This window comes from Ambystoma mexicanum, chromosome 2q (assembly GCF_040938575.1).
Source record: "Ambystoma mexicanum isolate Mex_15411 chromosome 2q, UKY_AmexF1_1, whole genome shotgun sequence".
Lineage (NCBI taxonomy): Eukaryota > Metazoa > Chordata > Amphibia > Caudata > Ambystomatidae > Ambystoma > Ambystoma mexicanum.
The window spans coordinates 629,455,056-629,482,835 of NC_090924.1; the positions used below are offsets into that span (position 1 = coordinate 629,455,056).

At 42.6% G+C, this 27,780-nt stretch overlaps 1 protein-coding gene across 2 annotated transcripts in view; it reads left to right on the top strand.

Annotated features, from left to right (window-relative positions):
* The window catches only part of LOC138569646 (uncharacterized), a 1,436,407-nt gene that overhangs the window by 934,826 nt on the left and 473,801 nt on the right, over nucleotides 1-27,780 (top strand). For both annotated transcript variants that reach the window (XM_069647797.1, XM_069647798.1), the window contains exons 46-48: nucleotides 1,163-1,294; nucleotides 3,887-4,036; nucleotides 7,173-7,289. In XM_069647797.1, coding sequence (XP_069503898.1) covers nucleotides 1,163-1,294; nucleotides 3,887-4,036; nucleotides 7,173-7,289 — 399 coding nt within the window. The remainder of the gene's footprint in view (nucleotides 1-1,162; nucleotides 1,295-3,886; nucleotides 4,037-7,172; nucleotides 7,290-27,780) is intronic.

The following is a 27,780-nucleotide window of genomic DNA, read 5'->3' on the forward strand; positions in this document are numbered from 1 at the left end:
TTGTAATAGGGCAGCCCGTAATGAACGGTGCTGGTCCTGTACTGGCACCATTAATTTACTGGACCGCCAGGGTCCTAATGAGGCCCTGGGTATTAAGCGCATTATAAATAACCAATTAAATAAATAAAATGAAACAAATATGTTCTGATAGGTTGGGTATTTGATCCATTAAGGTGGACACCACTAGATTGGATTGCAAAAAGGAAGGCATATTGTAATGTGTTTGGTATCGGGAGACAGTTTGGTAGATAATAACATATAGTGGGGGAGGAGGGGTCATCCACCAAACTTTGCACTTTTGTGCTGTTGGGGCCCTGCATTCAATTTTCATCACTCTCAAAGCGGATTGTAAATGTCAAGAATAAAGCAAGGTGAAATAGCTTTTATTTATCACTTTTACTCTCTTCTTTGAGAGAATAAAAAATGCTGCCTGCAAATTATGCTTTGCAGGCCGCATTTTACAATGGAATCTGCCTGCTATTTACCAGGTGGAATGCAAGGCATACTCCATTGGAATCCTTTGGTTTTACACCAGCATGAAATTCTCGTGCAAGTGTAAAAACGTGGTGCTCCTCCAAGAAATGGGAGGAAAGCAAAGTGGAGATGCAAACTCTTCTCTGCTGCTCTCCTACACTTTAGTTGAGTGGGAAAATGGGCCAGAGAATTAAATGGAGGCGTATAATCATTACGCTTTGCTTTTACACCTTCTTTTAATGTTGAAAATACTCCCCATAGTGTTTGGTTGCAAGATAGGTCAAGGTGTGCTCTGGCTTCTCAGTTACAACATGGTGGCTTTTTGGCAGGGTAATATCTTTCTAATTGTCCCATGGAACAAAATAGTCCCATGGCTTATGGTCTATACAATTACATAACATTGATCTAAGAGATACATCCCTTTTCTCTCTCCCTTCAACATGCATGTCTACTCTGATGCCATCAAGCTACAAAGCTGGCCTTTTTGTTGTAGTAGTGAAAGCGATCCAGTGCTCCCCTGTCGAATGGGTCTGATCCATGGTGAGAGCACCAGAGCATGTTTGGGTTCTTTATTTGGGTTTTATGCCCGTAATTCAATGCTGGTGGTACATCTGCTAGTAGTGGTTTGGACAATTACATATTCCAGAATGTGGTGAATTTATTTAAAATTAATGTATTTTTCTTCTAGGAAATTGGAGCTCCAACAAAGATGGATGGATCTGGTTACTTTCTGGTAAATAAAGTGAACTTGGATGCTCAGGCTCTGATCATCGTTGATGAAAGAACCCTTCAGGGGCTCCTGATTTTAAAAGCCACTGAGGTGAGCATACCTTTGAGATACCATGCCTGTTGGCATTTAATTCAGATTGAAAAAAAAGAAAAGGTTAAATAAGATAATTAGGGAATCCTTTCATCAGTCTGTTAAGTGGTGTAGCAAATCGAACAGCAATTTTAGAATGAAAAATAAATGCAGCTTCTCATTTTTGTGAGATTATGGAATGAGTGCACTTCTATTGATAGAAATAAGAATTCTTCTGGTAAATATTTCGGAAAAAAATATGGTTTTGGTTTACACTATATTTGTGTAAGCATACCATCCTCTTGTTGATGTGAGTGCATTGGTCACATATTTGACCCTCCTCCCAGAAATGATCAGGCATATTTTGGAAAATGCCCATTTATCACTGATTTGGAATAGGTACATCCAGTGATAAAACATCAGCATACATGTTGATCTACCAATAAAGCATTATTCAATGGTGCAGAATGAGGAGGCTGACACAAAGGTGGCATATTTGTGAGCAAAGAGTTGTATTCATTGAAAAAGAGAAAAGAAAGCCTACCTCACTCTATCTCTAGGAGGGGAGGTTTCCCTGCCTCAACTAAAAGATCTAAGAGGACTGTCAGAATATCTGACAACTCAAAATGTCCATCGTCCTGTGTCACGAAAACCTTGCTTCTGACCCTCACACTAGAAACTATATCTAAAGTAGTATCGTTTTGGCCGATCCCAGGAAAACGACTTTCTTCTCCTGTGTTCAAGTACCTGGTTTGTTCTATTCAGTTGAAAATAGTCTTGTGTCTCACACGTTGTCAGGGGAAATACCTCCCATGCCCTGTTAGTAATATTCCAAACAATACTTCTCACATGTTATCAGGGGGAATTTGTCTCTTCCCCTGATGGTAGAGTCCCAAACAGTCTGGTACTCCCTCTCGTGGGTCAGGAACATGCCTCCCTTTTCCTGATGTAGGCTTTCATATAGCCTGGTTTGACCATAATGCCTGTCTGAGTATCTGTTGTTTCAAACAGCTTAGGTAAATGACTCCCTTCCCCAGGTCTTCTTGGACTTTACTGGCAGGATAATGACTCCCTTCACCTGGTATCTTGCTCTCGGTTCATCACAACCAGAGTGAATGACTCCCTTCCCCTGGTCTTCTTTCCATCAGTCTTCACACCTACAACAGCCAATTATGGTTTCACCTCTTCTTTGACTTGGCCCACTTGGTTCACTTCCCTGCCAAGTACTGCCACTAGGAAGATGACTTGTATCGTTGTCTTGCTCTCTATCGTTGGGGTCCTCAATCCTTTTCTGATGGTTAATGGCCATGGGGCTACCACCAACATGACGAAGACATCCTCAGATGCAAAAGTCCCACTCTCTCATATTGGAGTCCTTAACCCTTCTCTGGTAGTTGGTGCTTTTGGTACTATCACTGACACAAGAAAGATTCCTCTCAGGCAAAGTTTACTTGTACTTCCTTTCAAATTAGGGTACTGGTGCATTCCCCTCTTTCCCCATGCACCGTTACTCGGTTTCCAGGACCCTCACGTGGCCCCACCAGTCAGCCCACACTCTCCCATACTTTCTGGGATCTTGCTGCCAGACTCCTGTCTCTCCTGGGGTCTACACTGGCCTTGTCTTGGTCTTTGGAGGCTTCTGATGGCTTCTGAGTCACTGTGGAAGCTCTGCAGCCTTTGGTTCCTTGCAGTACCAGCACATGTACAGACTGTGCGGTCCACCTCCTCCTAGAGGCCTTAATACTGCCTTGCACGCTTCTTGCAGTGTTTTGTGTCAGACCTGCTAGAGAAGCGTCTCCTCCTCCGATGGCGTCCCAGTCTCCAGCCCTTTGAATCTCCCATGCCAAACAGCCTCCACGAACGATGTTGCTCCGAGACGGCTTGGCATTGTGTCAAGTCCCTCTTCAGTATTTAAAGTCTGTACAGGTATGTTTTTTCATGGAAGGCTAGAATGCTCCTCTGAGTTCACCGAAGTGCTCTTCGTGCACCCTCTTTGTGTCAGTACCTGCCTCCCAGGTATTCTTCTTCGTCTCAGTACTGGAGTCAGTAAATGGTACATTGCCACAATAGCAAATGGAATTTGTTTAGTTAATTTTGCAAAGTGAGAAGTTAACTCCAGAATGCTAAAGTTGTAAGCATTGTGAATATGAAATTCAGAATTATATAAACCCATAAGGCCTGATTCACAAAGACTTGCAGTGATGTAAATCGAGAGATGCCCGTAAGCCTTTCAGATTTATACCTGTTACTTTATTCCTGATTCGGAAAGCCTAACTTTTGGGAAAATGTGGCGATGTATGGAGTATCTCTGAAGGGCCACCGGAGTGTATTTTTGTGAATCACATTTACTCACGAGCGTCACAAAGTTGCTCCTGGCCTCTCCAGATTTGCATTGATAATCAGGTATATGGTAGGAGGTACAAATATGAGATGCTCACAGGCATCTCTTGCAAATCTTTGTGACTCCCAGACTCTGCCCAGCCCTTTGGCTGCCGCTGAATTTTCCTTGGCTTTGTGGTACATTGAGCTCTATTGATAGGCAATGCAAATCTTTAGAGGATACTGGTGTTATACTTGCAGACTTTCTATTTTCTGTATTTAACTCTTTCACAGAAAAAGCAAGAACTGGATGCATTGTTCACCCATAACATCCAAACAGCCATGGACGTTGGTGTCCCTGCAAGGATCTTGCTTGATGTCACTTCTGAAAAGAACAGAAACCTCTACAAGAGATTTATTCAGTTCAGCGTGGACAGCAAGCAGGTACTGTATCGTTTAAAATATATTTTTGTCCAGAAAAAGTGCAAACATCTGTTTTCATATTCACTGCATTGAAATGCATTGCATATTACAAAATGGAGGCCCAAATCAAGTCTACCTCATCAACACAAATACATACCAGTGAACACACAACAACGATCACCTAACAGTCATCATAGGCCTACATGCCAAACAAAACACATAAGATGTTCTTGATGCAACAAGCCAATAGTTTCAGCACCCATTGCTCACATGTTTTAATTTTTTTTAAGTGGGGACTATGAGTACCCTAGAGGCTTGGATAATACCCCAATCCCATAATGTAACTTAATGGAATAATCTGGGAAATGCCCCAAAACTTAATGAGAGTGATAAGTTGCCTGACTCAAGAGTCAGGCAACCCCAAGGGGTGTATGGGCGCTGTGACCCTGGTTTCGATGTGCCACCACAGCACCATAATGCTTGGCCTAGGGATTAAGCAGGAGGATCCCCTGATCGCTCCCACAAACCCAGGGATAAGGGTCGGGGGCTTGTCACATGTAAAGAGGACTACACACACCCTTTTTGTAGGGAAAGTTGTTACTCTCAGCAGTATGTGAGACAGAGGGGCACGGTCCACAGCTTGACATATGCAGGCCCAGGGCTTATGAGGGTGCTAAAAGTGAACAGAACTTCAGATCATTTATGTTCACCAGGTTAGCATGGCAGAGAGAGGAATGTGTTGCAGCTTTGCTCACGTGGGAGCCGAATGGACAAACCAAGGTGGCAGACTAGCCTTTCATATGCTCAGTCTGTGTAATGCAGCATGCATGCATTGTGAAAGAAGAAACACTTTGGACTAGTAAGCAATGTGTGAACAGCGTATCATGATCCCAAATGAATAACGAGACACAACAGGCCCTGCCCAAGGAATGTATAAAGCCAGCGAGAAGAAAAAAGTGTTGGTGGATGTTTGAAGATGGCAGCAAGGTGAGTTTGAAGGTGGCTGGAGAGAGGAGAGGTAGGAGAGACAGAACGTTGCAGAAGAAGTACCAGAGGAGACAATGAAAGCTGGTGAGGTGCTGGAGAGAAGATGAGCAGAGGAACTTTGGGAGGTAAAAAAGAGCTGAGGGGGAGGCAAGAAGGAGGTGTAGAGGAGCTGCTAGAGGGATAAAGTCCTAAGGAGGTGGAAGTAAACAGAGGACCTGAGGAAGGAGGAGGTGGTAGCACAAGGAGCAGAGGAGGTGGTAGAGGGACGAGGAGAAGCAGAAGAGCAACATTGAAAAGGAAGAGATAAAGATAGATAGACCTGATGACTAGGCAGTGAAGAGAAAATAAGATGATCTGGTGGGCAAACACCCAACGATATGGTGATGAAAAGAAGAGTTGAGAAGAAGGTGGTACAAAGAGGAATTGAGGAGTAATGGAAGAAATAAGAGCTGAGGAGTGTCTGGTCCTGGTTGTTCTTGCCCGCAGGAGCTGCTGAACCCCACAGTCCCTACAACGTGTTTGGCCATCTGCTGATTTAAATTACAGATGAAATCCAACACCCCCGAGGGAAAGGGGAAGTGGAGAAAATAAAAAACACTGACTTCTCTCTTCAACTGGGTTGAGAATCTGTTCTACCTCCTCGATGAGCTGGAAGGTTGTTTTTTTTGCTTAAAAGAAGTTATGAAAACTCAGCTTCAATGGAACTTTAATAAGAAAGCAAGCCTTGTGGTTTACCTGCTCTCTCTCTTTTATTTTCCAAAAGGTTAGAGCTTAACTTTAAATACAAATCAGCTTTTTTCAAAGATATTTTTCAAGGATGAATTTGTTCTAGATAACTCCTTTATTGGATGCTGCTCCTCTGGAGTTCTTATTATTGTCTCTGGTTTTTACTGAACCCTTTAAAGACTTTCCTTCTTAAATATGCTCTGTGTTATGGAGTTTAGAAAGATTGTGTAGAATCCTGACTTTCACTTGCAGCCTCTTTTGTCTGTAGTCTCTTGGGATGCTACTCCCTTCCAGGCACAGCTGAAAGGGGTGTATGAATAGAAATTGAGACTGAGACACTGATCTTCGGACTCTCGCGCGTCTTGATCGACTAACACAAACAATTGAGGAATTTGGAATGTTAAGCAAACTAATCCGTATAACAGTGCATGCACGACAACTTGAGTCTAATTAACTTCTAAACGATGCGACAACTGTTTTTTTGAGTTTTATCTCACTCAGCGCATGTTTGAAAAGCGTCTTAGAGGGACACTACTATAGAGTGTATTGCAAAGAGCTGCACCCTCAGAAAAGAAATGTGCAAATGTTCTACTCGGGTAAGCCTTTTAAAGCACTTTAACTCCTTCAGAAACATGTCGCTTTAACCAAGATCCTAACTAATTACCTAAACTATTTACTTTTTTCTTATATTTTAAAATATTTAACTTCTTCACAGATTGTGAATCCAAGGTGAGTGTCTCAAACATGGACTAGAGTGCAGTGCTCCCACCGATGACTCTACTTGTCTTGTCTCATGCAACTTTTCTCTTGAATTCTTCCAATTCCTGACCTTTACTCCTTGTTTCTTCAAAGCAGGTCTAGGACCCTCATCCTTAAGAAAGGACAATGAAAAGCATTTGAGAATCCCTGTTTATATTCTAAGTTCCCATTGTCATCCAATCAACTGCTCCTCTTCACCAATTGGCTACTAGATGCATCACCGCCATGATAGCTTGGGGAACCTTCTCTCTGCAGATAGAATAGTTAAGGGCCCATCTCAATTGCAAGAGACATTTAGAATTCCCTTAATTAGAAAGACTCCTAAGACATCTATAACCTAAAACCCATCACACCCTTTAGCCCTGACCTGACAAGGAGGAGGTGATACCAATAGGACGTCCTCAGGATGTTTCAGAACCCTTCAAAAAAGCTAGTGAAATGGAAATATTGCCAATTATTAAATGCCTTTCTCTGCAAAACATATGAGATTAGAATGGCATCTGCAACATAACTATGGTACACTTTTAACCATGGGCATATTTGGGATCATTGAGCAGTCACTCGTGGGAATGCTAGATAAAAGCAACTTAGTAATTTTAAAGAATGTTAAACATATTTGTATCTGTACTGCCCTGTGACTGAATTTACAGTGTTTATTCTGTTGGTGCTTTTGACAAATTAACAGATCACAGAAGAACTGAGCTTCATTCAGAAGGCCGACCAAGTCTCCCTCACCTACAAGCTCACACACAACTTGGATGCACTCAAGGCCTTATTAATCGAAGACAGAATCGATGTGCAGGTACTGTACTTCCCCCACATGTTTTTACATGTGTACATGGAAATAAACTAAAACAAAAATACCTTCTCTTACAGGAAGGTTACATAAAAAGCAGTAGACTTTCATGGAATGAAGTAGCTTTTCATAGCTCAAAACCCCCAATGTCACTACTTGTGGTTGTCTTTCTTAATCTTGTGGTGTGGTTGGAAGCTGTGGCTTAGTAGTTCACAACTGTTTGTGACCGCAGTACTCCCTGTGCTCCCTTGTGTACATGACTGACCCCACACATGTGTGTATCTTGCATGATGCAACCCTATTTTTTTCTTTTCTGCTTGGCTGTCTGTGGTCCTCCACAGTTATCCTCATCCGTGATTTGGAAGCTACAATGATTCCTCGATAGACTCTGATTTCGCAGATACCCCTTATTTGGTCCACTTTGGGGATGCTCCTTGGACCCTGCAGGTTATGCACCTGGAAGTAGTTTATGTTCAAAAGTTCAAAATAAACGGTTTTATTAAAAAAAATGTCAGGATGGTAAAAAGCCTAACTTGCCCTATGTCCAGGTTGGGTTTCACTACCTGAACAAAACTAAGGTACATCTGAGTCCAAAGGTTCAACTTAAGAATCTGTCTGTGCCCAAAACCTATCCTTGCACCCACTACTAAGCTAAACAATGTAAAGGGATGTCAGCAACCAAAGAAACCATGCTCAAAATGAATGTTCTGTGTTTCTTCCAGCTCACAGCTTTCTTTCAGCTCCCTTCCCCCAAGTATAGACCAGTCCAGGAAAAGCCTAAAGGTTACCTTTCTTAAGTTCAAGATTAAATAGTTCTAAACAATACTCTGGGTTCCCTTACCCAAGTTTTAGGCAACACAATTCAAACACAAAAGCGTCTTGAGCCTCCGTGCTCAAGACAACACATGTTGCTCCTTAAGTCTCAGGGTTCCCTTCCCCAAGTCTTTAATCTTTTATCACAAACAGGTGGGCATCTTGCTTACTTTCTCTATTCCTCTATCACTGTTTCCTTGGTCAATACACTTTTAATTACGTTATTAGAATTGACTTCAATATATTTTCTGGCTTTGTGAAGCTTTGCATTAATTGGTCACTGTGTCACTCTCTTGCTCCTTTATACAGTTCTGTTAATTCAATCTTCCTTAAATTTGAAGTTCCATTAAATTTAGAATTCAACACGTAATGATTTTTGCTTAGATTTTAAAAGTTCCATTCACTTTGAAAGTTCTGCTTAATGGTTAAGTGTTTATTTAGTTTAGTATTCAATACGTATTGCTTTAGCTTAAAGTTCAGTTTTATTCAGACAGCTGTTAAATATGTGTTTGTTTCACTTTAATAGAAATGCCCAGCACTCTGAGACTTTTTGAAAACGTTCTTTTCAAAATACGTGACCACTCTGATACAATGCTTTCCTCATGCTGCAACATTCAACAATGGAATTGACTCTGTACCAGAGACCTTCGAAAATGCTCTTCTTAAGACACGCGACCGCTCTGATACAAAGTATTCTGTAAAAATGGCAAAGTTCAATCATTCACGCACCGGGTTTCTCATCAAGTAGAAACTCACTGGTCTCTCCAATAGATCTTACAGCAGCGCAAAGCACACAAACTCCGGCTACTATTGTCAGGGTTCCAACTCCTGCCTCTTAGGCACTCCTATGTCGGCTCATTGACACAGGGGAACACGCACTTCTGATGAAAGGGAAAGGGACAGCCTCTCTGCACGTCTCCCTTCTCTGCATTCAGTCCGCAGCATGGAGCCCCAGCTCCAACGCCATGCTTTATAAACCCACTTCTCCTTGCAGTTCCCAGCGTCTCGGCGTGCTGAACACAATGGGCAGTTTCAGCAGTTCCCTTCAGTGACTCGCTTTTCTTCCATCAAGGTTCCCTTTGACCACACAGGCCTCCCTACTGCTCCTCTCTGTGTTGCTTTTCTCTCCTCCTTTCATATACCAGCAGTCCTCTATCAGGTTGCAGGTGTGATTCCTCAATACATTTTGCCTGACCATGATTAAGGGGAAATGCCTGACCTTCACAGTACACTGCAGTCATCTTCTTCATCCCAGTACCAAAGTAGGAAAATGTTATAATGTTTATTACTCTCAGTTGCCTCTTCCTTGTCTCAGTAATGTCAAGTGTCACAAAAGGTGAAATGAAGGGAGCTGACTTACAATAACCCATAAAGGTCGGGGAGGGCTAGGTTGGTCATCAATAGAAAAAGAGGGATACCATGTCCCGAGGGCTCAACACTCCCAATCCTCAAGGACCCCTCCACCCAGGTGATCCTTCCTCGCTTCTCTGGTTCCGAGGGTCAGGATCCAAAAGCGATGGCCTTTTCCTGGCCAACTGCATAGAGGATCCAAGGGGGAGTAGGAGGGAGAATTCCCTCAGGTTTTCCACAGGGGGCAGAGAAGGAGAGCATATGAGATGCCCACTTTTTAATTACTTTTTGGGGTAACCAGCACCAATTTCCTGCTCTTATGTGTAGGCAAAAGATACATGGGTATCTCCCCGCCCCTCCCCCCTGGACAAAACACCCACACTTAATGTTTCTATACTTTTAATGGAACTTCCCTAAAATCTGTCCACCGGCACCCCCTGGAAATTCAAAGGTTAGCTCCCCTAAGGTGATATGCATTCCTTACCCAAATCTGTTAATACATTGTCTAACCTTTTCGGAGAGGGCAAAAATGGCATTTTTTGGAGAGGCATTTCACCTCATAATTAGGCCATATTTACCAGATGTGCTACTCTGAAGAAAAGCTACATGAGGTTTATACCTTCAGTCTCAAATTTAGGTGTATAGTGAAAACATGCAGTATTTGGAATACTACCTGCTTTAATGTTACCTCACACAAGGTTATGAGGGCCCATGTTACTTGTGAGAAACCAGAAGGTGTCTCACCCACAAGTCCTCAGCGATCGTCATCCAGGTGGCCAAGCCATAGCCATCGCTTTTCTATCCAGTTCCTGCAGGTGGACCAGTGTGGGAGGAGTCCCTGGGAGAGGAGTCTTCAGAGAATGGGGGTGGGACACATGATGGCAAGACGCGGTATCCCTCTCCCTGTAAAACCTTTACCCCATCATTCCCGGTAGGATATTTAGTAACTTTACCCCCTCCCCCCCTTCCCTTCATGAACACTTTCACACAGACCTCCCGCTCTGGGAGAAAACAGACTCACATCCGAGCATTGTACTTGACATGTACCACTACTATGGTCAGGCAAGATCAAGCAATTACTGGTTATCACTCACGCCTGACTTCCATTAAACTTCCCCACACAGATAAAAGACGGAGCATGAGAGCACACTTTGAGCGAGGCAAAGCACACAAACTAACAGTATTTTCCAGATGGCAGCTGAACGAGGGAAGAAAGATGGCAAACCAGGAAGGGTGTGCATGGAGGGAGACACCCTTAACCTTTCTGGCGAGAAACTGTTGCTTTCCAGAAGCCTCCAGATTAAAAAGCATAGGTCCAGGATCCAACCTGAAGAATCCTGCAGGGCTGATAGAGTCAGAGAGGAACAGCAGCCACTGTGGTACCGTCCTTGGCTGCATGATCAAAGAAGCACTAGAGAGATCGACACAGCCGGTGAGTTGGGGAAACTGATGCAAGACCGGTCTGTGTTGAAGTCAAGCAAGCAAGCAGCAACATTGTATAAAGTGTGCAACAACGAAGTTTGATTACACGTGTGATGAAAGACATGAGGAAAGATTAATTGCTGATGGATGTTTGAACATTAACGGAGAAAGATACAATACCAATGACAGAGTGGTCCGACACCACAAGGGTGCTCAATTGAAGTTCTCTGTAAGGTATCCAGCCATGAAGTGGCAGAAACAAAAGTAGAAGATTGGTAAGAATGAGAAGTAAAGTGACTCAAAGTGGTCTTGCGACGGTTTAAGCAAAACCCATCGCACATTCAAAAGTCTTCGATTTTTTATATAAAGAGGGAGACCAATGGTGAACATTGTGTTAAAGGTCTGAGACCGAATGAGGGAAACCAATTGTGAACATTGTTCTAAAGAGGTCCGAACCCGAACAACGGAGATCCATGGTCCGAGCCCGATCGAGGGAGAGCAATTGTGAAAATTGTGTTAAAATGGGTCTGAGCCAGAAGGAGGGAGACCCATGGGGAACACTGTAAGTGAGAACTTTGGTGCTTGTTTGTTATGACAGGCCCTCTGCAGTAAGAGACTGTTATTGGGAAAGAGGCTTTTGCAGAAGGCCCTGATACCTATGCTTTGAACTGTATCCTCGTGGCAGAGAAGCCAGAGTGTGTTTGAAACTCGAACGTGCTGCCTTGCCCCGTGCTGAAAATGTGGGGAAGGGAAGCAAACTGCTCAATTATCTTGACATATTCTTTCTTGAACACTTTTATATTTGCATGCATTATTGTCCCACACCTTTTGTATTTAGAAGTAAGGACTGGCAATAGGTTTATTAGTATATGTCCTTTTATTTTGACAGAGACTCCACTAAGACTGCGCTATTATTATTGGATGGTCATAGCTTGCTCCCATCCTTAGATTTAGGCTTAGATAGGGATTCAACCAACCCATTGAAGTTCAATAAACACGCTTGAACTGTGATCACTTGCATCAGTCTTCACTTTTTGATACCATGCTTTCCTTACACAATGCTCATAGTGACTGTAGATATGTGCAAAGTAATTGGGCAATGAGTTTGAGGAGAGCATTAGAAGAGTGTGGGGGCGGTGATCTTCTTGTAAGTGTAGATTCTGTGCAAGGATCTTGTGATAACAAGGAAGCAGTTCAACAGCTGTGAGATCATTGAGGAGAAGGATGTCGGGTCTTTTGAAGTATCTCTACGGGTTTGAGGCAGGAGTAATAAGGTCCTCTATTGAGAACTGGCATGTGGGTACTCTGTAGTGTGGAGCATCTCAAGACCAAACAAGAACAAGCTGAGTGAGAAAGTATCGATGTGGTGTCCATGTGTTGACCTCAGTTTTACATAGAAACATGGGATCACATACTGAACAACAATAATGTCCTGTCTCGGATGTTATTGTCATCAGGGACCAAAGCTATTGGTCCAGTCACTCTGGAACCTATCACCTGCAGTTCCATGGATGCTTTAAGTGGCACAGCGAGTAGAGCGCTCGCTTTGACACCCGTGCAGAGCCTGCTAACGCAGGTTCGAATCCCGGCAGGGCCAAACTCAGCCTTTCATCCTTCCGAGGTCGATAAATGAGCACCACACACCGTGGATAATAAAAAGCAGCGCTCAGATACCTGAGGGTTCGTAGCGCTCTATAAATGCCAAATTATTATTATTATTTATTATTATTAAATCAGTCCTGCCCTAGTAAGGACAGGAATGATATTGTTCGACTTGGTTATGTGTGTCTATTTGTGAATGCAGTATACATCTCCATGCTGGCATCTTTGTGTGTGATTTGTGTACCTTGGATGGCTCTTGAGGCTTAGGTTTCCCAATCAGTTTGCATGGTGAAGCTATCAGCAATGTCACTCTTTGCTTTTATGCGTGTGAGGGAATGTGTTACTGATAAAATGAAACTACACACAGTCACTCCAAAAGTCCCTACATTTGGTGCTCTGAAAGTGAAATTTATTGGAATATGGGAAAAGCAAGGAGAAGCATGACAAATGTAAAGGGCTAGGCGGGGTATTCATGTCATTGATGAGACCATCAAATCATCCTATGGTGGTTGTGTATTAGGTTCCTGCAGCCCAGGTGCTTTAGGCTAAGCCTCCCTTCATTCTTGCCAATTGGTAATGCTGGCCAGTGTTGATGGGCGTTTTACTCCAAAACACCTCGAGAGTCAAAGTTTCCAGACTCCTGATGTAGCCCAATGCAGCATAATAAAAAATGTGATACAAATCAAACAAGTCGAGGATAGGTTACTGCTAAGACAACTGAATTAATCAATAGAACAAAATGCTTGATGAAAAATATGCAGGAACTATCAATGTGAAAGTGATGAACAAGGACAATTCTAATATTTTACCTGGGACAGACTCACATAAATATGGGCTCCCTAGCACAGCTACTTGCATACATCCTAAATAATGTTCCTTATGTTTTGTAACCCAACTAAATTCGCAAATAACATTTGATTTTCTGAACTTGAGTTTTTTTTTCCGTCAGTAAGGAGTTTTGTAGGGATTCTGATCATAAACTAAAATAACGTGATCCATTAAATATAGGTTAAACATATCACTCTTACTGCCATATGAAAATAGTTCTGTGAAGTGATGAACGAAGAGTAGATGGTGACATTTGCCAATTGTTTGGGGTTACGGGATGGGGAGTTTATGCAAACCTTTTGTAAAGAGATGATAGTTGCAAAGCAGACTCCATAGGTTGGCCCTGCTCTTTTCCAAAACTCTGTTAATTTATTTGAGTGTTATTTGTGAGAATTAATCAGTATTATTGAGAATAAGGAGATTGAACATTTTGAAGATAATGTTAGTCATATGGTGAAAACATTCCAAAATAACCAATGTACTATGTCTGGAGCCCCTAAGAACAACCTATTCACTGCCTACATGTAGACTGAGCATAATGCATAACTGATCTTTTTGAGATGCACCAATATGCACATGTCTAGCTATAAGGCAGCATAGCAAATTCCTCTAGAAGTAATGCACTGCCCCTCCTTCCCCAGCAACCATTCACCCAAATTGGCACCACTGCACCACGATGCACCTCACCTCCCACCCATGGACCCTATGGAAATGGAAGCCCCATCCCCCAATTCCTTGGCGGTCATGTTAGGTGAGGAAGTATTTGTTTGAAAGAATGGGTTGAGGGTTGAACACTTGCCGCGATCCATTGTTTCACACAAATACATTGCTGTTGGCACCCTGTGGGTTAGCATCAGGGTGCTAATAACAATAAGCACCCATTCCGCAGGCTGAACTTGGTGGCAACCTACCGAGGTCTTCGTCAAAGGCCGCCTTGTGTTACACCCATGGAACCAGTGCTTATTGCTTGATTGAGATCAATAGTTTATGTACTGAAATACACATGCTACAAACTGAGATACACACATTCTATACTGAAATACATATACAGTATAATGGTTTGCCTACGTTATATATTGAAATATATATGCACAATGCAATGAGATACATATATTTTATACTGTTATATATACTTGTGCATGGACTGGGGGGCATGCCATTCTAGTTTCAGAAGTCTAGTTTCAGAAGTATAGGTTTATAAGAGTACAACACGTGCAACAGCAACATTTGGAGCATACGTGTGCAGGGACGTCATTTCACCAAAATGCCAGGGGTAGTGGAAGTGACATCACACGACCCTTGACCCCCTGATGACATCACGGGAAGTGATGTCATTTGACCCCACCCCAAAGTGATATCGCGGGAAGCGATGGAACACGACCTTTCACCCGTTGACAAAACAGGAAGTGGCATTACATAGCATTGTACACTACAAAATATATGGTTCCGATATCACTATAATGTGATGTACATTTCATACAAGAATGGATCGCCATATGTATCGTTAAAATCAGTGTGTATAGGCCCATATTACCAAATTACTGTGAATGCAAGTAGACGTCCATGACCAAATGATAATGATATGTTATTATATAGCACTTACCCTTAAGCACTTTATATAGAAAAAATATACACCCAATATCACCCAACCTGTTTTGGTACTCATTTATCGACCTCAGAGGGATGAAAGGCTGAGTTGAGGTGTTTAAAAAAAGACTAAATTAGCGACTCACCCCCTGAAGTGTGCCTGAAATAAACCTTTAATGAGTCTAGCAATTATTGTATAGAATTACAGAAAGACACATTATTTGGTTTTCCTATTCTTTCTTATTTAGGGTCAGTACTGAAAGTGTTAGACTTGTGGCATTCCTGTTCTTATTTCTCTTCTAGAGCCACATGGTGCTGGCCACAGCTCAGGAGCTTGCATTACAAAAAAAAAAAGAGACTAATCTTTTTTTTATGTCGTTTTTTTTTTTTATTCGCAAGGACCACAGAGTTTGCAAGGGAAACCTCAGAGGTGGCAGTTGCGACCTCTGGCGACCCTAAATGACATCCCTGGAAGTGTTGGGTCACAATGCATCAGGAGGGTTGGTACTAGCGGAAGTCAAATCCATCAAGAAACTGTTAGCAATCCTGATGGTCCCTCCCCCAATCCCTGCTTATCTGGAAGTCGCTATCCGCCTGATATTTTATGAGGTAAAAATTGAACCCCTCCTTTGTGGTGTCCGTTCAACACAAGCATCGAATTGTCCCTATTAAAAAAAACTATTTTGGTCAATAGGCTGTGATTTACTAGGGAGTAAGTGGAAATAGGCAAACTGTCTTACAAATCTGTTAACAGATGTAGATCTGCTTTATTTATGGAATGCGTCCAACACAGTCACTGGTCAAACCAACAACAGTGTTCAAGAAGCATTTAATAATGGGGAGCTTATCAATCTCCTAAATCCTGAGGATTTAGGAGATAAGACGACACAGGATCTGAATACAAAAACCTCTGGGGGGTTTCGAAGACTATTTGACCTGGCTTGAAAAGCCAGCATACACATTGTTGTTGAAAAAATAATGTTTACATGTATTTCCCTTGCCTGTTCTTACTTGTAAATGATACCAAGAGAATTCAGAGTACTGCCCAAAGTGTAAGGACATTGTTGAAACAGTTGCTCTTTTCATGTTTTTAGGCTCACTATATTCTTCTGCAGCGAAACAAGGGAGGAAACCGCTATTACGGGCTAATGGGTATCAAGCAGATGGAGGAAGCATTGGGCTTTTTTTAAAGCATGTAATTAAAAACAAATATCTATTGTTTAGTTAACTATTTGCATACTGCATTCTTAATAAGAAAGCTGGATTCAATTAATTATTGATTAGGCTGCCTTTGATGCTATCATATGGGGATATATATTTGGCAATGATGAAACGAACACTAGGTTGCTATTTGTGGTGGACTAGGGTCTGTATCCTAAATGTTTTATATATTAATTCGCCTGTTTTATCTAATTTCTATATTGTTATTGAAGGTGTGCTACATTTATTGTTGCACTTTGAAAGCTTTTAGCCGAGTAAAATGTGTGTGAGTGAGTGTGTGTGTGTACATATATATATATGTATATATTTTTTTTTTTCTTCAAATTAGGGGGGGCGAGAGGAGCACTCTGGTTCCCAGCTTAGTGTACCTTCCACAGTCCAGTTGATCTTCTACCCCAAGCGCTTTCATGCCTCTTGCACTCAACAGGAGGCGGTCTGTTCAAACAACACATACAGTGGCAATGACCTACCCATGCACAGGTGATTTTCCCAGTATTCTGTCGATAACCCTGGAAAGTCCAAGACTCTTCCCTGTCCTCAGAGGCACTCACAAGCGCCCTCCTCCCTCGTTCCATGGTCCCCTCAATCCCCTCAGTTGTTTTTTTCTTCCCAGGCCCTCTCCTACTTATTACACCATATCACTGTTTGGCTTGTGTGACGCATTTTCTTCTCCGAGGTGGACTTGATAGAAATGCAAGTGCTGAATTCAGGGTTTTAACTGCATTGGATCTGATGATCTTAACCCTCGAATAACAAATGGGTTTTCACTAAATTTTAAGGGGTTTGCTATACCTTAGTTTCCTCAGGGCCCACTAGCCATGGCCTTCTGCCGTGGTCACTGTACAGGTTGTACCAATAGTTTTTGGTTGGGCCCAATAGCCAATGGCTTTAGGCATGGGCAACAGCCATGGCTGAACATGTTGCATAATTTCCTGAGGTTTCACTAGCTATGGCCTTCGGCTGTGGCCTCTGTACGTGTTGTATCAATATCTTTCTTTTGGGCCCAATAGCCATGGCCGCTGGCCATATCACACCATTATCTTTTAACAAATGCCCATTGCCCCCTGCCCAGTAGATGTAGGCACTGCGAATGCTAAACCTTTTTTTCCTAACTCTTTATTCCCATGATAAGTTCACACTAAGCATTTTGAACAAATTGAAATACCTCCGGTAGAGTGGCAGGTTGCCTATTCCCATGATAACGGGAAGAATTGTTCAGTATTCCTCACAGGCACTCAACATGTGTCCCCCTTCTTTTTCCCAGGCTGCCTCACTCCACTCAATTGCTTTTCTTCTCCCTAACAGTCTCCCATTACCCCCTATCAGTCATTACTTTTGTTGGCTTTTCATTTCTGAGAAGCTATGCTGCAAAGCACTGAGGCCGAGATATATATATGTTTTAAGGAACAGAGGGCACCCCCATGTCTTGAGCAAATATTTTAAAAACTATTGGATGAATTAACACCAAACCAGTCAATGAAATTAAGTCCATGCTTTGTGCCCAAATTGTTTCTTATTTGGTCCAAATCTTCCCAGTGGTTTTTTCACACCACGGCTGTTCAAAAACTGCACTTTTTCTGTATAGGAAAATGAATGGCAGTAGGCTGAAAAACTGCATTTGTATGTTTTCTCAATAACAGTTTCATTTTTTAACAAACTATTCCCCAAATTTGTATTTTTGGGGTCCATTGACAAACTTTTTATTTTTGAAAAATCTGAAAATAAATCCATCAGGCAAGTCAAAATGTACTAGCCTCATTCAGCCTCTCTTCGGCAAAGCACCAAACCAATATTAAGATTTTAAGGAGCAGGGGCCCCCCGTTCTTTGCTGAATCTTTTAAAAACGACTTGATGGACTTAACCCACACCAGTAAAGGAAATTAAGTCAACACTTTGTGCCCACATTATTTCTTATTTGCTCTAAATCTGCGCAGTGGTTTTCACGCTCTGGCTGTTCAAGAACTGGCCTTTTTCGGTACGAGAAAATGAATGGCTGAAAACTGTGTTTTTATCTTTTCTTAATAACGTTTTCATTTTCTAACAAATTGTTTCCTAAATGTCTACTTGGGGGAGGGAGGGAGCTTTTTTTTTTGTTGAAAATATCATTCAGATGCATCCAGCAAGTGAAACGTTACTAGCCTCTTTCAGCCTCTCTGCTGCAAAGCACCAAGACCAATTAAGGAGCAGGGGGCACCCTGTTCCCTGTCAAATATTTCAAAAACTACTAAATGGATTCACCCCAAAACCAGCCTACGAAATTAAGGAAAAGCCCTGTGCCCAAATTGTTTCTTATTTGGTCCAAATCTGCCAAGTGGTTTTCACGCTACAGCTGTTGTTAAACTGCCCTTTTTCTTGATGGGAAAATGAATTAACTGCATTTTTATGTTTCCTTATTTGACATTTTCAATTTTTAACTAATTGTTCCCAAGAAATCCAGTTTGGTGGGGGCGGGGGGTTCTTGACAACCGTTTTGTTTGAAAAATGTCATCCAAATCCATACAGCAAGTCAAGCGTTATTAGTTTTGCTTAGCATCTCTACTGCAAAACACTGAGGCCGATATAAAGGTTTAAAGGACCAGGGGGCACCCCCTTCTCTGTCATATGTTTTTAAAATGACTCGATGCATTTACCACAAACCAGTCAAGAAAATTACATCAACATGTTGTACCCAAGTTGTTTATTATTTGGTCCAAATCTGCCCAGCGGTTTTTCCACTACAGCTGTTCAACAACTGCGCTTGTTCTCTTTGGGAAAATGAATGGGCCAAAAACTCTGGTGTTTTTTTGTTTTCTTTATAACCTTTACATTTTGTAACATATTGTTCCCGAATTTTGGGGTGGTGGCAGGGCTGTGGTTGGAGAGACAGGTGACATTGGCCTTGACAAGCATTTTGTTTTGAACATTTCATCCAAATCCATCCAGAAAGCCTCTCAGCCTCTGTGCTGCAAGCACCATGGGGGATAGAGCTATTGTTTTGGGTGAAGGGTGCTCCTTTCCCCATTGAATGTTTTTAAAACTCCTGGATGTACATACTGATGCCTCACACTCTTGAGGCAATGTTGGTCACGCTCATGAGTTTAGACATGCAAAACTCACCACACTCTTTATCAAACTAACATCCAACACATCAAACCCAGACAGATCTCAACATCACTAAACAATTTACTCTCAAGAAGCTGCAGAAGGCAACAAATGTGAATATTGTAAGCACTCATGCCACACTAATCACTCACCACTCTTGAAAACATTGATCTTACCCTCAAAGGACATCATTCTCTCTTCCTAAATATCTCCCTTCACGAGCCCTTCGCTCATCCATCTCTAACTCCCTCATGGTCAGCCGCTTCTCGAAGCAACGTGCTGGGGGTAGATCTCTCTCCGCAGCAGGGGCCTCCCTCTGGAACAGCCTGCCTGCCTCCCTGAAACTTGAGGAGAACCATCTCCGGTTCCGGAAGCACCTCAAAACCTTCCTCTTCGCTTCTGCCTTCTCTCTCCCTCTCCCCTGCTAAACCTGCTTAACTCCCCACTGAATTCTGCACTTAACCTGCATCTGGGCCACTCTCAGCGACCTCGGTCCAGGGCCCAGCCACTCTCCACTTGCACTGACCCCCTGGCTCCCCCTGCACTGTGGGACTGTCACTGTATCCCTACAGCCCCCTGCCCAGCACTTGCTCTGCACTTACCTCGCACTTGCCACCAGCTGGCCCTTTTTATTTATCATTTATTATTTCATTACGCCACTTACCTTGTACTGCACTTCTCCCCCCACCTCCTCCCCCTGCACTTTCTCCTTTTTCCCCTTACCTCTGCACTTGCGCGATCTGAATGACACCTGGCCTAGTAGGATCGCTTGTCCGTCTTCCCCTTGTTTCCCTCCCTCCCTGCCTCGTCGCGCCTTGAAACACTTGTGTATAGGCGCGTTACAAATACCATATCATATCATATCATATCATATCATTGATATGTCCTCTTAACCCAATTAAAGGTCATCTGGAGAAAAGAAACACATGCAAACCAGTCTCTCTCCTTTCAAATTAAGTACCAATAATAAGGAAACTGACCACCATTGACAATCACACTGTGATGCCATGAACAGTGCAAACTTGACATACCTTAGAGAATGGATCACTGTGGAAAGTGGCAAACCAGATCACTTGGTAACACCAATCCCACACCAGCATATAACTGCTAGGGCTAAGGGAGAGAACCTGCATATGAACCTGAGGAAGTGGTACCTTGCTAAGCAATCACACAAGAGACCAACACCTATAACTCTGACCCATTCCTCACCTCTCATCTTCTCTCCCATCACCTTTATTCTATTACGGCCATAAGTGAATATGCACATACACACTCGAACACACCACACCTCAGAACAAGTTTTGAAGGTTGCCAAATCTGATAACTTAAAAGTATACTCACCCTAGATCAATGAAACACACAGACCAACATCCTAACAGGGAATGGGCCCACATAGGATTCATATATTCAATTGAGAATGAAGAAAGCAAGACTCCACTACTCAGAGGATGATGACCTACCATGGCACCCCACACACAGCAGGCCAAGCCATACCATTAAATATATAGGCCCACCCTGACAATCAACATGTGGAATGCAAGAACTCTGGAAAGCTGATCAATGCCATAGAATTGGGATGATATGTACTAAAACAATGAAAAATGTAATGAAATTGTCCAATCCAAGCCAATATGAAGGAACTGCCCCACAATGGCAGCCAACAATGACATGTAATCAAGGTATCAAAATCACAATATGAGACCACCGTGAGGCAGCACAGCACGTCTGTACTGACAAATCAGTAAAGCTTAGTAGGCTGAACACCCTTCCCCACCCACCAACCATCAGCACTTAACATAATGCAACTCAACCTTTCTATTATAGTGCATGAGTGAAGACATTTGATATTGTATCTGCAGCAGATGTGCCCACTGTACTGAATTGTTCTGTTGTGGACTTGGTGAAACTATGCATGTTGCATGTGATATTGCAGTAAATGTTTCTATTTTTGTGCATTTCATGTAGCAGTGGAATATGTTTAGTTTTAGACCAGTGGTGAAAAACATAACATCAAATCACTTACAGTACATTAAGGGGCCGATGAACTATCTGGCAGCTGGAAGGCATGCCTCATATGTTTAATGTTTACCAACCAGTTCATGGTTATGTCAAAATAGCCATTCCTTTCTATATGCTGAAGCATGTGATTGCACAGCACTGGGGACAATTGAAAGTAGGCAGCCATAGCATTAATACAGTGCTCACCCATCCTTTGCCTTCGATTATTTGGCTGGAACGATGGGGCCTAATAGATTTTATTATTTTAAGCCTTGTTCCTGCATCTCGTGCATTGTTTTAGCCCCGACCACATCCCCACTCCACTTTACCTGCAGTGATACCCTGTGCAAATAGTGTAAGTGATTCTCTGCTCCTTCCTCGACAGAAGCCACCTCTTCCTGCAACCCTTTCCGAGAGGATAATCTGGAAATTTCAAAGCTGCCTGACAGCAGGGACGTCATTTGGGGATCTCCAGAGGTCGCAAGTAGGACCTCTGAGGTCTCCCTTGCGACCTCTAAAAAAAAAAAAGGATTTTTTTTTTTTTTTGCAATGCAAGCTCCTGGGCTGTGGCCAGACCATGTGGCTCTTTAATTCTGGAGTGGCTAGCTTTCTTGTTCAGGCCCCTTAAAAAAGAAGAATAATAAGAACATGAGGGCCACAAGTCTAACACTTTCAGCACTGAACCTAAATAAGAAAGAATAGGAATGCCAAAAAATGGGTCTTTCTGGAATTCTATACAATAATTGCTAGACTCATTAAAGGTTTATTTCAGACACACTTCAGGGGGCGTGTCACTTATTTAGTCTGTTCTCAAACGCCTCAACTCAGCCTTTCATCCTTCTGAGGTCGATAAATGGGTACCAACACAGGTTGGGAGATATTGGGTGTATATTTCTTCTATTTAAAGCGCTTAAGCGTAAGTGCTATATAATAACACATCATTATCATTTGGTCATGGACGTCTGCTTGCAATCACAGTAATTTGGTAATATGGGCCTGTACACACCGATCTTAACGATATATATGGCGATCCATTCAGGTATGAAATGTACATCACATTATAGTGATATCGTAACCATATTTTTTGTAGTGTACAATGCTATGTGATGCCACTTCCTGTTTTGTCAACGGGTGAAAGGTCGTGTTCCATCGCTTCCCGCGATATCACTTTGGGGTGGGGTCAAATGACATCTCTTTTCCTGCGATGTCATCTGGGGCAAGGGTCATGTGATGTCACTTCCGCTACCCCTGGAATTTTGGTGAAATGACATCCCTGCCTGACAGTAGTGCCGTCAGCAAAGGTTGCCGGTATAGGTAAATGCTGGGGACAAAAACAACAAGATGGGAGAAGGGAAGAAGGGAAAACTGGAATCTCCTGGGCTATATGAAGTATCTGAAATTATTTGGGAGGATTCTGAGGTGCCTGAAGAAGGAGGGAATATTTACGTGAGTGTGGGTTCAAAGAGGTAAATAGTTGTTACAAACGGTGTTATGAGCTCTAGATGTACTGAAGCATACTCTTGAGGCATGCTAGTTTCAATTGCTCAGGAGTATGCTTAATTTCCACCACAAAACAGACTCCAGAATAGTAAATCTGCTGCTGTTAAGCCTAGTGGGAAAAGCAAACAATAGCATGTGTGGGAGGCAAATGTGGAATGAGACAAAGAGGAGAAGCAGAAAAGATTGCTCCAGATAAAGTCAGGCACCCTTTTGTGTGAAATGTTCTAGTGATGTGAGATTGCCTTTAACTTAAGGGTGTTCAGGGAAATGCTCCTATTCCTTCTGTGTAATTTACACAATGCCTTTCGCAGTACCATATTTTACTAATAATCTTACAAAAACAGAATTAAATGCACAATATCCTACTTAACAAACAGAAGCTTTAACTGTTAAGGCAATGCCATACCCTGGCTTTGTTCAAGCATGTTGCACTTTGTGAATGTAATTTAATTTGTATTTGGGTTTTGTATAGAATGATCCTAGCGAGGAAGAAACATGCTGTACATGTTGTTGATGGTAACATGAGGTAAGGATAAGGGGGTACAATATGTAGCACCTGATGTTCCTGCCATAGGGGTAGGATATGATGCGGAAACAGAAGGAGTCTAGGTAGTAAGTAGGTATTGACTGAAGAGTAAGGTGTAGAGTTATTTGCTTGACTGCAAGAATGTTGCTGCAATATGTATTCCTACCAGTAGGGTGTTCCAGTAGGCACTGGGTATAGCAAGACAAAGCCTGTTTCCTGTTTTTGTTTTCTTGCGTGCCAGTTTCGACTTCAGCCTAGTGATGGATTGGCTCCTGGAGGAGCGCGAGCCACCGGAGTTGCAAAGTTGCGCAGATAGATACTGGTGGGTTCTGCCTTTTTGTTAATATGGTGTTTTCGAAGGTGAGAGTGCTGTCTACAATGAACCCGAGTAACACAGGAGTCAGACACAGTGGGCCTCATTCCGAGGTTGGTGGTAGTCATGGCGCTATTTGCGCCATGACTGCCACGAATAACGGTACCGTGTCCGGTTTGGTGCAATGGGGACTTACCGGTCTAGTCAGACCTTGGCGGGACCGGTAAGTCCCCATTCACCAAACCATTCCCCATTCCCACTTGAGCCCCCATAGGGCTCAATGGGAATGGGGAGGGCGCAAATAACAGGCCGGCGTATGCCAAGCCCGTTATTTGCGCCCAGGTCCCTTAATGGCTCCCGTCCTTAACACCTGGTCAGACCAGGCGTTAAGGAAGGGACCTGCTAAGGGACCTCGTAGTGGGGCGGTAAGGGATTACCGGCACCGGTCTCCTTACCGGTGCCCAGTATCCATTACCGCCCTACTCGGAATGAGGCCCAGTGAGATGTGAAGCCATCAAGGTGCAGTCATTTATCCATCATTGAATGGTATCCTACTTAGGTGGGTGACTGAGTAGGGCAAATTCCATCTTCTGCGATTGAGCTTCTGGTGTGTACTTGTAATCCTGGAATCGGTGGAGATGAGGTAGTTCTTGAGTCGAGAGATGCCCTTTGTAACACAAACAAAGGCTCCTGTATAGATTATAGATCAATGGGTAAAGTATTGGGTCTTGAAGGACTTCGCAGGTGGCCGGATGGTGATCTAACCAGAGGTTGCCCATCCTGATATCTTGGGCCCTGAGTCGGCCAATCTGTGTAAGACAGCCAACCATGTTGAACATGGCAGAGTGGTCAACAATGACCACCGTTGTCATTGATTTGAAGAGCATCACCAATGACTGGATGGTGACTGTTTCAGTGCTATATTTTGGTCTGAACTCTGATGGGTAATCGCGTAGCAGCCTGTGTTTATAAATCTGATCATAGAATTAGCTGGCAACTGACTTCTCAATGATTTTTTCAATGAGTGGGAGGCTAGTGATAGTTCGATAATTCAGATTATCGTCCTGGTTCAAGGTGGGTTTTTTTGTGGACAGGGTGGATTAGTCATTTCCTGTCCCCTGTCCTCCATTCTGATGGGTTGCTGTATATGGTTTAAGTGACAGGAGGTTGTCAGCAAGATTCTTGCAGTTGAGGAAAGTAATGTTGGGCCAGGTTTGTGCTAAGTGCCAAGGGATCGAGGGCAGGTGATCTTATTTGTGGTATCAATCTTTTTTCATATGTTTTCTATCCTACTGATGAAAAAATTGTTAATGGTCTTACATTCTTCTGTAGGTTCAGGTATTACAGGGTCAGGCAGTGGGTTTGTGCAGTGTTTGAGTGCCGTGAAGAGAGCTTTAATCGTGTTGGCGGCCACCAAGGTAAACTAATGATTACTAGGGTCTTCTTCGCTCTATATTTTATGGCATTGCTTTGTGAGTGGCTGGACAGCACAGTTAGTGTTGTTTAGTTGTACTGTATACCAGGGAGCAGAGGGTTCAACCCTGATGTGTCATAGTTTCAACGTGGCATGTGCGTCAACTCGTTCGTTCTGTTATAGCTTGGTTGAGAGTCAATGAGAGAATGTCATCATAGCAAGTGGTTCAGTTGGTTAGAATTGCAACTTTGTATTCTACTGCTTCAAAGTGGAAATAGTTAAAGGAGCGGCTCTGGGGCATGGTGGGCTCCCACTGTACCTTGTTGGACATGATGGTATGCATAAGGAAGATGGGGGTAAACATTGAATCAGGGGGGATGCTGATAAGACAAGGTTGAGTATGTTCACCTTGATGCTTTTAGCAGTTTGGGTTTGTGGCGGATTGAAGTCACCAAGTAAACTTTTCATTGATGTCTGCTGAATTAGCGATTTATGGTGAGATGATGAGGTCGGAAATGTCATTGAGGAATTGCCCACACATGTGAGGTGGTTGGTATACTGGATGAAATTTGGTGGTCAGTTTATGCAATAGTGAAAGGATACATGAGAGTAACCCTAAGCTTCTGCAACCTGTTACTTTCCAGATGTTTTGTACCATGAATCCTATGATCCCTCGCCATTGATTATACTGAATAGGTCTGATGGGAGTTGTAGTCCAACACATCAAGACAGCCAATGGCTGCAGACCTAAGGAGTTCACAGCTGTTTGTCTGAGCATGGTACAAGTCAAGTCTGATTTGTAGATAACTCTTACACCTCCCCCTACAAATGAAGCCTCATTCAGTAATGTGGAGAATTGCTTGTTTAATATGCTCATGAATGTATCTGACATTCTGAAAGATCTGACAAAATCATTCTCTGAATCCTAAGGGTATTTCACGAGGATGTGCTGGGCAACTTGTGTTTCGTACATTGGGAACAATTCAGAGGCACAGCCAGTGGGTGGAACTTTATGTTCGGGCCCTGGAAAAACCTTTAAACTAGTTTACGTTTGTCAAATGCGCGTGGTTAAATGTGACTTTAAAATGTACCACTACCCTCTATTTGAAAGATTTGCTTTTATTGACCAATAAACTAGGAAAGAAGAATATGCTTTACAGGTTTTCTTTTAGTCACTTGTCGGTATAAACCCTTCTATCTTTTGGATGTGGAGATTAGATGCTGCTACAAAGCATACCAACAACTATTAGTATTAGATGGCAAATATCTTTGACTTCATTCTACTTCAGCGATGTGTCATTATACCCCCCCATGCCCTTTTGTATGTTTCTGGCATAGTGAATTGCCTAAAGATGAACATTTCTCTGTGCCTCAGTTGCAATAGGTTGAATTTGCTCGCAATTTAGTGGAGAGCGTTGCAGATGTCTTAGGCTTCACCAGGCATTTTGTTGGGCGCCACATTTCCTGTTGAAGGCCCCTGTCCTATTAAGGAAATGAATACTTCTCATCACTTCTAATGTGATCTTTATTGACGTCTTTTAAGCATTGTATGAAGTCTATGAGGCTGCACTTGTCATATGACAGCCAAATCATATTGGTGTTGCCAATGATTGTTTTTAAATTGTATTTTGAACATATCTTGCTCTGATATGGTATGATATGATGAGTCATGTATAATGCACCTGTACACAAGTGTTTCTAGGTGCGACAAGGACAGAGGGAGCACAAGACAAACGATCTTACTAGGCCTCATTCAGATCGTGCAAGTGCGAGAACGAGATGTGCAAGGGTAAAGGGAGGGGGGAAGTACAAGGGAGAAGCGAGGGGAAAGCAGCATCCAGTGAGACTCTGAGGGTAGGCAAGCAACCAGTCTGTACAGCAGCATCTTTAGTCTTAATATTAGGGAACAGGTCTTTTTATTCACATCCTGACGAAGATATAAACTGTGATTAATGGTGCAATAGAAGGGAATTGAGAAGAGCTAACAAGAAGCTGTGTTTCTTTAACCTTGCCAGAAGTTGTGTTAGTTTGAATCTGACAAGGAGCTGTATTTATTCTTTGACATTAGTACATTTTGGCAAAGCATCTTAAGCCAGAACATCATTGATTTTGTTTGATGAAGTGGAAATCATTGTTCAAGGAAGAAGAGAAATAATGTTGTTGGTTGAACATTGGTTAACAGACCTGTTCTTTGACACAGTGAAGGAGCCAAGAACTGAGTTGGAACTTTGTTGCAAACCCGGATGTCCTTGTTTCTTTTTGTTGAACATTGGAACTAAATCTAACTTGAAACCTTGGGAAGGGAAGTTCACCCAGGTTGTAAAGAGAGACTGTAAATATATTCAAAATAAAATTGTTGTTATTGTTCTGAATTGCTATATATGTTCTTGTGTATTTCGTGTTTAAGTGTGAGGGCCAGATATCCTTTGTTGGAGTGTTTCCTTTAGTGTTTGATAGGCAGGGAAATCCTTGTCAGGGTAGGGAGAGTGAGGTGTTTGTTAAAATGTATAATTTAATAAAATGGCATATTTGGGGAAACCATCCAAAAGTTGTCCGCCTCACATTTCTGACCCCTCACTGTAGACGGAGGTACAGTCAGCCAGGTACTGAGTAGCAAGACCATTGATAACTTTGTCGATTAGAAGAAGTATCTTAAAAGGGAGCATTCTTTGACATTCATAGGAAAGAGTCCAACACACAGCTTTTAAACAGCGGTGGCTGGTGATTTTTTTTATTTGACTGGCATACATAATTCCCACAAATATGCCAGAGCGACTGAGTGCAGTGAATGAGCCTGCACCAACCAACGGGGTTCATGTGGGGCCTCCCCCGATATTTTTCT